This window comes from Musa acuminata, chromosome BXJ3-5 (genome assembly GCF_036884655.1).
Source record: "Musa acuminata AAA Group cultivar baxijiao chromosome BXJ3-5, Cavendish_Baxijiao_AAA, whole genome shotgun sequence".
Classification (NCBI taxonomy): Eukaryota; Viridiplantae; Streptophyta; class Magnoliopsida; order Zingiberales; family Musaceae; genus Musa; species Musa acuminata.
The window spans coordinates 41,854,392-41,867,527 of NC_088353.1; the positions used below are offsets into that span (position 1 = coordinate 41,854,392).

General features: G+C 37.2%; 2 protein-coding genes across 2 annotated transcripts; one reads left to right on the forward strand and one right to left on the reverse strand.

Moving 5' to 3' along the window:
• Positions 1-1,363: 1,363 nt before the first annotated feature.
• Positions 1,364-3,256, reverse strand: LOC135638153 (protein Barley B recombinant-like). The gene is made up of 3 exons (XM_065151128.1): positions 3,122-3,256; positions 2,707-2,754; positions 1,364-2,601 (listed from the first exon to the last, which is right to left on the reverse strand). The coding sequence occupies exon 3, from the start codon at positions 2,486-2,488 to the stop codon at positions 1,649-1,651; it is 840 nt and encodes a 279-aa protein (XP_065007200.1). The 5' UTR covers positions 2,489-2,601; positions 2,707-2,754; positions 3,122-3,256; the 3' UTR covers positions 1,364-1,648.
• A 3,849-nt stretch (positions 3,257-7,105) lies between these two features.
• LOC135637683 (derlin-2.2-like) lies at positions 7,106-13,131 on the forward strand. The gene is made up of 6 exons (XM_065150392.1): positions 7,106-7,401; positions 7,559-7,658; positions 9,240-9,454; positions 9,556-9,639; positions 11,519-11,572; positions 12,631-13,131. The coding sequence occupies exons 1-6, from the start codon at positions 7,303-7,305 to the stop codon at positions 12,808-12,810; spliced, it is 732 nt and encodes a 243-aa protein (XP_065006464.1). The 5' UTR covers positions 7,106-7,302; the 3' UTR covers positions 12,811-13,131.
• Positions 13,132-13,136: the final 5 nt, after the last annotated feature.

A 13,136-nucleotide genomic window follows, 5' to 3' on the forward strand; every position in this document is an offset into this window, starting at 1 on the left:
TCGGGACAGTGATATAAGCTATTGTTTAGCTGGCTCTTGTAGTGGCCATGTTGATACAAAAGACCTAATGGGCTTCAATGAAAATTGAGCATGGAACAATACAGAAAAAGTTATCTCATCTTGGGGGTTGATCATATGGTTTGTTCCTATTAAAGCTACATTACGGTAACTGATTTGCTTTCCTTTTCTCATCCTGACTTGAACTATGTGAACTCGGTTGGCCCTTGGATATTCTTGACCAATGTGTAAGTAACACATCACCAAACATATTCAGAAGATATTGCAGTAGTCATCCTCAAAACCAAGGTTCGCAATACCGTACCGTACCGGTATTTCGACCTGGGCTCGGTATTGGTACGGTACGGTGTACCGAGCACTGTAGCACTGTAGTACACACAGTGCGGACCGATACCAGGCGGTCCGCGTACCGCTGGCCTGTCGGACCGGTACGTACCGTCCGTACCGGGCAGTACGATTCGGTATGGCAGACACTGCTCAAAATGCTTCTCTAATCCATCCATGTGCTTGTCAAGATTCTTAAAATTTCACGTGTCATCTTTTACTTGATCATCACATCTCAAAGGGTTAATACTTGCTTGTATATGCATGCCTCAACCAAGAAATGATCTAAAATCATTATTGCCATTGGTCTTTTTCTAGGTATAATCTCTATTATGTGTTGCTCTACTTCGAGGAAGAGAAGTAGCCCTGGATGAGATTGATTTCAACAAAGTTAACTTATTGTGGGAACAGCAAGAAAGAAGACAGTTCTTCATAGCAGAAGTGGCTTATAAGTCCTTTTATAGGCTAAAAATGCAATTATCCAAAGTATACTAGAATATACAGTTCTTTAATAGTTTTTGTATTTCTAGTTGCTTTCTCTTTATCTCTTTGCCTGAGAGTGAATGAAGCTAACTGATACATTGTGCAGCATGATTAACCGAGGAAGCTTCACAGTTCAAACAATATTCAAAGTCAGAGCCAAGAAGGTAAAGCTTCAAACAGTTTTTTGATCTGAGTTAAAAAGCTAGATGATTTGCACCAAAATGCAATCAATTTATACACACTTAAGCTACTCGAGCAACTACAGAACTGATAAGATCATGCACATTTATAGCATGCCAAAGTAAGAGACCCCTGAAAGTTTCCACAAGAAAATTAGTCATAGTTATAAATTAAAAACAAACTAAAGACATAAAACAAAGAACAGTTACAGTTCACGGATCCCTGTCAAAATGTGAAGTAAACAAATTTATCTGTTATATTTTAATAATATGACAGGGGTTCAAAGGTTTCATCCATAAATGCTGACCAACAAACCATTAAAGAATATTCAGCAAAAAGGTTTGAAACATATCAGGACTCAATAAAATTAACCAAGGCTTTTTAGCAACGGTTCAAAAAGACATCTAGTTAGACAGTAAATTTCTCATTAGAACCACATGTGAATGAGAAAAAGGGAAAACACCAAGACTTCTGCCTAACTGAACATCTGAATCTCCAAAAGGATGTAAACTAGGCTAAGTAAGAAGTAACAGTCTACAGACTATCTAAAGGGCCTCTGCAGAAGACAACATGTTTATATACATGTAAGAGCAGACAAAATGCAGAGCCCAAGTTCCTACATAATTAACGAAATTGTACAGCTTTACCTGATTGTCACAAACTTATTGGTGCCATGTTTGGCCCAGTAAGGCCTTAAATCAATTGGATTTGACAAATTATATCCTTCTCCAGCAAGCTTCTCTAATACCTTCTTAAATGCACCTTGACTCATCTTCCGTCCACAAATCCGAGCTCCTCGCCTCTTTGTGCTCATTGGGAGTGGGTACATTGAAATGCTAGTAGTACAGCAGGCGGATTGCCACCCTCCAACTCCCCAACGATAGCATTGCCGTAGAGTGCCCGTGCAAGAGCACACTGGTGTCGGTATCCTCGAAATGTCCAGGTCAAACCCATTTATGACAATATCAGTGTTCTTCTTAATGGCCCTCCCTCGACCACCAGAACGACCATTAGTTTCATCTTTTGGTGTAGGAACCTTCTTTGGCTTCTTAGGCTTCGACGGCTTACAGGGGCGAGCTTGCGCCTGGGACCTCTTCTTCAAAGGTGCCTCCTTTGCAGTCACTGTCTCATTTTCCATCGCTGGTACTTTTTCATCCTTCGGTGGAGGCACCATTTGCTGCATCATTGAGGGCGCATGGACTCCATGAGCATCAGGAAGGACCGAGTATCCATGGTTCAAGGGCAGCATGTGTACCATCTTGTTATCTCTATAGTTAATCCAACCATTGCGCATAAAACCCATCGGAACCGAAGGCTCAGCTACATCACAGTCATGGCGGAGGAAGCCCCCGTTTGAAAGCAGCGGTTTTGTGGATTCACGCTCGGCTGCTACCGGGGACATAAGCTGCAACCCCAAGTTTCCCTTTAGGGTCTGCTCATAGTAGGCCCAATTCCGCATCCCCATTCCCCCATCACCATCCATAAAGGCAGATATATGTTGAACAGACAAGACTACAAGAGAAAGGGGCCTCAAAAAGTAATCTTTCAAACGAACCCGATCAACCCATCTACTGCATTGCTTCCATCTGGCCAAAACTAGGGAACCCACAACATCAAAAGAACAAAATCTTAGAGATATCACGCTAAATCAAGGGAAAACAGGACAAATCTAACGGAAAAAGGCCGCATCTTGAAACAAACCCTAAATCCGATCAGTCCGGGTGCTTTCTTCTGGCCAAAGCAAGGAACCTACAATACCAAAGGAGCAAAAGCTTAGACACGCTACACCAACTCGAGGGATGCGGACAAATCTAACAAAAAGAAAGAATCTTGAAACAAAAAAACATAACTCCAAAAACAATGAGATGCTATTACATGAACACAAGAAAAAGGAAAACAAAAACCCTAAAAGCCTTGCATCTCCAAAGTTTTACCAGATGAGAACACTTAAATACAAAAACGGACGGCAAGAACGAGAATACAAATAAGGAAAAAGTATTTGTCACAGAATAAATGAGCATAGAGCGAGACGTGATTATGAGAAAACAAGAATAAATCCATAAAAACGACAATGGCAACAGCTAGAGGGAGATAGAGAACAAAGGGGAGTCCTTACTCCGGGGAGAGCTGTATTTTAGGGTTCCTTACCCAGGTATGAGAGAGAGAAGAAAAAGAACATTAAGATCTATGCTATTTATAATGGTAAAGATGATGGTTTCAAATCTGCAAAATGATATACTTTATGGGAAGCAATTTTAATGTGGCGTGACAACAAGTTGTTTTTGTACCAACACAAAAATCCAGGAAAGGGGGTAAGGAGGTGGTGAGTCAATAACTAAAATAAAAACAAATTCGCCAACAATTGCATGCTTATCCATTGCTTTGAATCTGAGACACGCTTCTCTTATTTTAGTCTCTCTTCTTTTGCTTTGACTTCGTGAGAGGTGGCGACACGAACGAATTGGTCTTTGGGTTCGGCGTGGTTTGGGTCGATAGCACCACTCGGTTCTTCAAGTTGGAAGCCAGCGGCAATGTGGCTTTCTTTTTGTGTGCCTTGTAATCGACAGGGTTTAATCTAATCATTTAAGCTAAGCGAATTTTGATTGAATCTGTGTGTTCTTTCCAAGAGGCAATCTTCATAATTGACTTGTAATTTAAATTGTGGATTGATTCATACGAACAAAAATAAAATTGGTTCAAACTAAATATTATTTTTGTACTTGTAATCCTAGAATTCATTTCTCACTTGGAGAATAAATTAGCTGCCATTAGAGGTATAATTATTCCTACACCAAAAATTAGTCTTCATTTATATGAACCCTATTATTAAATAGGATTCTCATGATATTATTGAATACTTAGATGCCCTATTTAATCATTGATGAGTTTTGAGTAGGTTTATGGCTCAGATATAAAATAGGAGATATTGACCTTTTATCAGTGATATCAAAATGGGGAATAATAGATCTGCACTAAAAATCAGGAATTTGTCATCATCCTCTGTCATGACCACTTTTTTCTGTCATCACCTGAAGACATAAAGTTGAAATTTTCAACTACAGTTTAAAACTTTCAAATTGATTCACACATAGATTTTTTATAAAAATGAGATCTCATTTTTGATATAATTTTAAGGTTTTTGCAAGCTAGATTTGCAGTTTGATGAAATATGAAGCATACAGGTTAAGGTACTTTTTGACTCCTTTCAAGTGTTGCCCTCATACAAGACAGTGTTGCTGCTTGATGCCTTTTGGGAAACACCTCTACAGCCTTAAATGTAGTACAATGCGACGTACTTGAGATGCTGTTGAGATATTGTTGAGTTCCTTTATCCTTCATCAAAGCTACTGACCAAAGATGTTCTTAGAGGCATTCTCTGCTCTTCCTCTTTCATCATTGTGATGTTGCTTTATTGCTTTAGCTGTTGTGGAATCTCTTTCACCTGCATATTCTTGTTCTTTGCTGCTGGAGTACTGCCAGAAAGTATACTCCTTTATTCAAGCCTTTACATTTTTCAAGTTCCTATACATCCAAACACTGAACCTGTATCCAATGAAATAAAAGAATATAATTTGGTTCCTGAATAGATCAATGATAACCTATGGAAGGTGTAATCTTTAAATTTGCTAGTTAACACATTTATTATGACAAAAAAGATCTTTATATGAATAAACCAAATGAAAATTTCTGGATATGGACCCCCTATCCCAATGGTATTGCTGTCTCCTGATAGAGCATGTTTCAGTATCATATTATAGTCTTGGACTCACTATAATAAACAATGAAATAAAAGAATATGTATTGGTTCTTGAATAAATCATTGATAACCAATGGGAGTTGTAACCTTTAAAAATGCTATTTAATCCACTTATTATAACAAATAATCTTTATATGAATACACCAAATGAAAATATGTGAATATTCCTGACACCTAATTGAGCATTTGTGAGTATCAAATTATAGTCTTGCGCTTAGAATAATACATTTTAATATTTTCCTTCAAAGCTCTTTGATGAAATTTGAAAAAAAAACCCTCAAAATCTGATAATTTCTCAAATTACACCCTAAGTTTGAAAATTTTTCAAAAAAAAACACTCTTTTTCTCAAATAAGAACATTTTACCCTCTATCGACCACCATCCTCCGCCCAACCCTTGACCACACTACTGCCTTATTGATCACTCCCACCATTGGGCCACTCCACCCAAAGGGAGGCACAATAGTAAAGGCATCCTATGAAAATTTTTTAAAATTATTTAAAAAATTCTGAAACTCAAAGGTTTTTTTTCTTCTAAAATTCACCAAAGCTCTTTTTCATCTTAGTCTATGACTATTTCAGAACTAATTTTCATCTCTATGACTATTTCAAAACTAAATCTTAAATTTAATTTTGAGCTGGAAAGATAAGAATTTAAAAGATTAAATAATGCAGCTTCATACTGATAGTTAACAAAAGGTTATGAATACCCTTACAATTTAGATTCGTTAGGTCCTTGCAGAGGTTATAACAAAACTGTTTGAAAAGGCCTTGATAAAAAAGTACACTGCTTCTCCGATCCAAGAATTAACAATATCAACAATTGTAGTGAAATCAATAAATAGCCAATTCCACATCAAACACACTGCCCTTAAGACTAAATAATGGGCTTACACCTTGCATGAACATGTTTGTGCTTGTAAATTCTTGCACTTGATGTCCGCTACTAATTGCTTCACCAGAATTTTCACAAGACCTGCAAAGAAAGTGAACGATCTTTTGTCTTTGTGAAATAAAACTACTTCAATCTTAAATCAAGCACAGGTTCGCAGGAAAAGAATGATTTTGTCAGATAAATTAGAAAAAAAAAAACAGACTTTGAGATGGCATAAGATGTGGAGCATCTGAATGCATAAGCCATACGATACGAATGGCAAATGCCAGAATCTCAACCCGCCCTCGTTCTTGGCAACGTACAGCGCTGACGACGCTATAGGAACAAGCGCATCAGAGACTCTAATTTATTGCCTTCTTTTCACTCCCCAATCCAAACAAATCAAGCAAAAACCATCATAAAAAAAATCGTTCTTTGTGATTCTCAGACGAACAGAAAACGAAAGTCAACAAGAACATGGAGTGGCTGGCTCAGAGGCTAGTACAAGATTATCGACACCTCTTTCTTCAGAGTTTGATGGTATGTCTTTGCCAGTTCATCATCGCCCAAAGGCCACCATTTTTGACATGACGTGCAGAGATTAAAGAAGAGAAAGATCGAAGAGAACAGCAAATCAGAAGGCCTCAAAACCAAGAGGCGCCAAGATCACATCACAGAGAGAAAGCGATATTACCCGATCTCTCCACCCATCAGGCGATTGAAGTAAGCGCAATGCAGTAGGGGGCCGGAGTTGGACAGGATTCAAGGGAGGGTTCCAGAGAAGGGAAGAGCGGAGGCAACGAAGAGAGAACGGAGACGGAGATGAGATTTGGATGATGGTTTCCACCTTCGTCTATTATAGGGAGATCGGACGACTCGGAGAAACCCTATCTACAATGTAATGACTTAAATACCCTGCATAGGGAATTTGTATTCAAATATCATAGCCCTCGCGCATACATCAAAACACACATTCATCTCCTAAGTAATGCATTTGTGACAAAAGTATTATGACATCTAATGTATTTTAATAAGATATAAACATCAAAGATTTATTTCTACTTTCAATACGACAATCACGAAGAAAACAAATCAGGTCATATCGATTACATATTAATAGAATATTGGGAGCAGATTTGATTTGATTTATAGAATACACTATCTTTATTAATTTCGATTGAAATATTTTGAACCTCAGTGGTTTTATTTCCATATATATTAATGGTCAAATAACATCTAACCGCATGGCCAAACCCGCACGTGCGAGCCGTGGTTTGACCCAGACCCAACCCAATAAGTATCTGGTCCGTTTTGGTCGACTGTAGCCGTCAAGATAGGAACCACGTGCGATACTTGCCACGCGACCTGGGCCCACCTCAGAGAACATACGTGGCGACTGATCGTTGGAGACAACACCTCACACCGACCGTTCGTGACGTGGACCAAAGCTCCATAAAAGGCTCTTGGTTGGCAGCGAGGGCCGAAGGAGGAAGAACCTGCGACGAACACCAACGAATCTTCGTAGTCGATCGGTTCCTTGTTGGTGTCGCCGTCGCCGTCGCCGTCGGCCAATCCCTTTTCGCCGCCGTCCCCAATTAATAAGGTTTGGGTTGGCGCGTACCCTTCTTGGGCTTCTGGGAGTCGGTGGGGATTCGGAGATCTCGGAAATGGCCCAAGCAGTCGAGGAGTGGTACAAGCAGATGCCCATCATCACGCGGTCGTATCTTACGGCCGCGGTCGTCACCACCGTCGGGTGCTCTCTCGAGGTGAGAATTTTTGTTGTCTTTCTTGTCGATATTGGATTAGATCCAGGGTTAGGGTTGCAAGCTTTTAGATTTTAATATTTTGATCTCTTGTCATCGGCTGCGTCGTAATACTAGTTTTGTGCTTTGTGTTGATTTTGTGGAAATGTGTATTTTTCAGATTATATCGCCCTATAATCTGTATCTGAATCCTAAACTCATAGTTCAACAGTATGAGATATGGCGCCTCGTCACGAACTTCCTCTACTTCCGGAAAATGGGTAGGTTTAATGTTCGTTTTTTCATAATCATTTATCTCATGTTCGTAGACATTCTTTGCCCCGTTCTAATATTTCTGTTGCCAAAACCGGTGGGTGAATGTCAGTTTATGCATTTGTCGGTGGGTGAATGTCGGTTCTGCAAGATGTTGTGAAACAATTATTCCATTTCCATCCAAGTTCGATCCTGTTATTGTGATACGTACATTCATTATGTAGGTGCGTTTGTTCCATGGAAAAGGACATGAAATTTGATCTTTACTGTTCTGCTCCATCCGATCTTGATGATGGTGGATGGTGTGGTCATGGATTTGGTTTTAATTACACAGCTCATTTGACCAAACTGTAATCCCTGTCAGCCAGTCCTAGCAGAAGTGCCATGATAATCATGAAGGACTGAGGACAAACAGAAGAAAATTTAAACTGTATTGTTTTCACATTTTTCAGTGCTAACACAAATGTAGGCAAATAAAAAACAAGGTAGATTTTAGAGAGAAACAATAGAAATAATAGCGGAGAAGTAAACAAAAAAAGAAAATAATAAATCAAATAGATGGCATGATGAAATTGAGGCACTAAATTGAAAGATAGAAGCCATACTTTTTTTTTCTCAACCATAACAGGTCCCTTGATCTCTTTCTATTATCATGAACTATCCTAATCTTGAACTCGGGCAGGAGAAGAAATGGTATGGCTGACTAGTTATTTCATTCGAGTGGAAGAATTTAAATCACTTACTTGCTATGACAGTCAAGTTGTGTCATCATTTCTTTTCAACTTAGCTCTCTACAAATCAATTGAAAAAACTGCTATGAGAGATACATTAAATTAATGATTGAAATTAAATATTTCCATTGACTCATTTGAAGTTTCTTAAACTTGATTCATAGTACTCATAGTCCTATCAAAATGACAATTCTACCTATGTTATCATTTCACTGCATATTGCTCTTACTGGAGGTATAACTGAAGGGATTTCATTTGTTTTACCAGGGAATGTTCCAAGTATTCACTTAAATTTGTTGGTATGTGATGATCAATTATTACAAACAAGATATGCCCTACATGTTCATACAATAGTCCTACCTTGCACTGACATCTAATGGTTGTAAATGATATTTGTTTCCTGTTGAAATTTATGTTGTAGGATCTCTTCTGGCATTTGTGAATGAGATAATCTATTGACTACATTCATTTTTGTGGAATTATGTTCTTATGTATAAGACCAAAAACTTAGCTTTCTTAAGCCACTTTTTGCATGTAATTGTATTGCCAGTTTTAAATGTTACTTTCTACTTTTCATGCCTATAATTTGTATATATTTCTCCTGTCAAACAGTGTCATGAATTTGGAATTACCTTTAGGGTAAATTCAAAGAAACAACAACAATGATATTTTTGTTCTGGTTTCTTTCTTCATGGTGGATGCTTTAAAATATGCCAGTTCATGATTTGTAAGATTGATGTCAGTAGTTAACTTCGTCTCATTATTGAAATTTGTTCTGCCATTTGGGTCGTTTCTGTATAACTGGCTTTTCTCTAGAAATTGTTTCTCTTGTTGGTACTAACTTGTTGAAATTGCCAGATTTGGACTTCCTATTCCACATGTTTTTCCTTGCTCGATACTGCAAGCTTCTTGAGGAGAACTCATTTAGGGGCAGGACAGCAGATTTCTTCTTTATGCTCCTGTTTGGTGCAACTGTTCTAACTGGGATTGTTCTCATTGGAGGGATGATACCGTACTTGTCTGAGAGCTTTGCGAATATCTTGTTTCTGAGTAATTCGTTGACATTCATGATGGTTTGTGATCAGTAATTGATGTTTGGCCATATCTACACTATTTCTATGCTTCTTTATGGTTTCTTTTCTTCTAAGTTTGAAAGCCTCATAATGTTTTACAGGTCTATGTATGGAGCAAGCATAATCCTTATATTCATATGAGTTTCTTGGGTCTTTTCACTTTCACAGCTGCTTATCTTCCATGGGTGAGTTATTATACTATTCTTTCTTGATCAATGAAGCTAAACATGAATCTCTGTTTCATAATTTGCATTCTTTTACAAGCTTACAGTGCATCGTTTAACCTGAAATTTAAATTATACATCTTCACAGAATGCATTTTAAAAAAATGAATATTTGTCAATATTTGCAATTCAATTACACATTTATAATGTCTGTGATTTTCTGATATGATCTTGATGACTTTTCATGTGTTTCTAAATTTTATAGGATTTTTAGTGGATGCTGCTGCTTTCTTTGCGAATTATATTCTAAAGTATTTTTATGTGTTATATGGTTTTCTTTCTCTCTCTCTCATGGTATATATTGACTGAAGCACCTGAAGTATTGACTTGTTTTGTGGGTCCTGGATAGTGCAACAAACTGGGAATATCTGCCTTCTGTCTAGCATTAGTTGTGACTCATATGGTGGTGCATATGTAAAATAATAGTTTTTGATGAGTTTATTGTTATCCTTGGTAAAGAAATGCAAGGTTTCACTTGGTTTACAATCTCTTTGCATGTATATATCTAATTATCTGCTTCAATCAGAATTCAGAAATATGTTCTTGATGCTGCAAATTTCCTTAAGCTCATTGAATTATTACCTTGCAATCCACATAGGAGAACCTGTTGTGGTCTTGAGGCATTTTAACTGTTGTATGCCATGATTAGTAGTGCTTATTTTTTAAAGCTGGATTTTTTACTGAAAATTTGTTTTTATCTGAATAATATTGAAATCCATTTTGAAGAATTTTTGGCCTTCACTCTTATAAGCATGGAATGTTCACCTTCTTAGCCAATTGACATTTCTCCTCTGTTGCTTAAGATTTTCTTCTTTGGTGAAGAGTGCCGCTATGTTCTTATGGGGTCCATATGCAGTTGTTATTATGTAGCTTCTCAACCCATTGTATAGACGTCACCTTCACTACACAATTCCATAAACTGATCGAATAAGAATGGATCTGAGAGCCAGGAAAGAAGAGAGGTCAGGCCATCCGTCAGGTTCTACACATTTAAGAGTTGTGGCATTTTTATTTCCAAAATAATGGTGTTCTTATACCATTAATTTGATGTGGCCTCATCTTATAGATGTTTATAAATTTCATAGTGGTCTGAACTGGATCTTGTTGAATTGAAGAACCTGATTACTACTGAAAAATCTTACCTTTTAAATAACTTAATGTGAATGCCTTCTGTTTGGACTCTCAATTTCGGAAAATTGTCCATGGGATTGGCTGAAACATGTTATTGTGGTTTGAGTGCCATTTCTTTCAAGTGTTTTCTGTTAATTGCTATTAGTAGTCAATTAATCACCTTAAGATTCATATAATCTCTGATGGACTTAAATTTAAACCCATCTAGTTTGTGCCTTGTCTGTGCTGACTAGGCATGGTCCGCATGGTATAAACTGAAGTGTTCATTGCACATGCCTGGTACTTGCAATGCATGTTTGGATTTTGTTTGATGGCATGGCAGTGACACGGACATGTGACATGCCAGTTCAGTGCCTTCACAATGCTATAGGCACCTTAATATTAAGTACAGGATCTGTAGTGGGGAAGGACTGGCTGTGAAAGAAGTATATTCTCCTCATTGTCAGGGAGTTCTCTCAATATCTCTTAATTATTAAGCTAGCTGTTGATTGTATTATCTTAGATCCTTCACGATGAATTTATCCAACATTTTGTAACTTAATATGTGCCTCACTTTTTTTTCTTTCAGCGAAAAATAAATTATAGTAGAATGGTCAGCAGACTTGGAATCAATTGTGATCATTTACCTTTTTGTGTCCTGGGAGCTAGTTGCTTATATTAAAAATGCAAGTCATTATATTATTAAACTGTTATTGGTTCCTTGTGACAGGTTCTTCTGGGATTCTCTATTCTTGTTGGCAGCACTACATGGGTAGATCTTCTGGTATGCTACCTAAAACTTTTGGGATATTGCAAATATGACAGATATTGTTAGAATAATCTATGTGAAAAATAAGAGAGTAACATGGTTAAGTAATGGAAATTGTTCAATTTCTGAATGATGTTTCCTGAAATTTTGTAATCTTGGAACTACATAGCTTCACTCTTTTAAATGAGTAAATGTTCTACTAATATACGCTTAGGAAATCACCTAATTGCTGATTTAGATTTCAAAAGCAGTGCCCGGTTACAAATTTTCATATAAACTTAGATTCTTTACCAAAATGACCCTGCTCTGATGAGACATTATTTCCTTGGCATTTAAATCTGGTTTGCCTGTGTAAGTGGTAACCTAATGTGGCAAAAGACAGAAACGACAAGTGTTTGATCTAAGGTATAAAAAACAACAGATGACTAAAGTCAAATGCCTCTTAAAATCTTGCTTTTTTAATAGCATTTATATCCATCCAAAAATTAGACATCGCAATTTAGTTGATCTTACATGAAAAATAACATGGAGCACGTTTTGAAGTTTGAAGTAAAACAATGCTCTTACGTTAGACATTTGTGAAGTTAACATAGAATTTCTAACAGTATTAATCCTTATTTAATCATATGGGCATTTTCAGAGTTTAGGAGTGTGTTTTTATGATTAGGCTTTGGCTTAACAAAGATTCTCCAGATTTAGTAATTGCATTAATTAGTAGAGTGCAACATTTGAAGTCCAAATTTCTTATATAAGCTAAGAGCGCAACAATTCAATTTAGCAAGCTCTATGCATTCTTGATAGAGAAGGTTTTGTGTACTAATTTGATTGAACAAGACTGGAGATACACCAATTCCTCCTTCGTATTCAGTTGAGAATTTAGATCACCTGTTCTTTCCCGTTCAGAGTTCGTTGCTTCAGTCTTGACTATCAATCTAACTCTTTCTGATTATTATTCTTTTTTAACATTCATGTTCCATGATTTTATACTACCATTCTATTTGTTCTTGGCATTTTTTTCTTTTAATAATAACTTGTCTTATTATGCTGAACTAGTTGGATTGCCTCGACTGTAGGGTATGATAGCAGGTCATGCGTATTATTTTCTGGAAGATGTTTATCCACAGATGACAGGACGCCGCCCCTTAAAGACTCCTCTCTTCATTAAGGCACTATTTGCAGATGATGATGTTCTCATGGCCCAGCCAGGAAATGAAAGATTTGCTCCTCCTGCACAAGATCTTCATCAAGATTAATGAGGAGGAGTACCCAGAATCTGTGTGCTTCCGTTGGAGATCCAGCCATAAGCAGTTATTCGCTCTCACCTTTCAGACAAATAGGATTGATTATTTGCTCTCACCTTTCGCTCTCACCCAGAATCCTGTTCTTGTTTTGTGATTCTAGAAATGTTGAGTTTGACTCTTGTAGAAATGTTGTGCATAGCAGAGAACATTTATGGGCAATTATACTCTTTTGAAGAAACATTGTGTTGGCTGCAGTAAATGACATAAGCCTTCTCTGTAAAATTGACCTTATAATTTTTAATGAAAGTAGCATGCAAACATTTATAGGCGTGATTTCT

Excerpts from the sequence above, each read along its gene's own strand:
- LOC135638153 (XM_065151128.1), bottom strand. The coding sequence starts at position 2,488 with ATGGATGGTGATGGGGGAATGGGGATGCGGAATTGGGCCTACTATGAG.
- LOC135637683 (XM_065150392.1), top strand. The coding sequence starts at position 7,303 with ATGGCCCAAGCAGTCGAGGAGTGGTACAAGCAGATGCCCATCATCACG. Across the intron at positions 9,455-9,555 it reads ATTCGTTGACATTCATGATG|GTCTATGTATGGAGCAAGCA; the intron begins GTTTGTGATCAG and ends AATGTTTTACAG. Across the intron at positions 9,640-11,518 it reads CAGCTGCTTATCTTCCATGG|GTTCTTCTGGGATTCTCTAT; the intron begins GTGAGTTATTAT and ends TCCTTGTGACAG.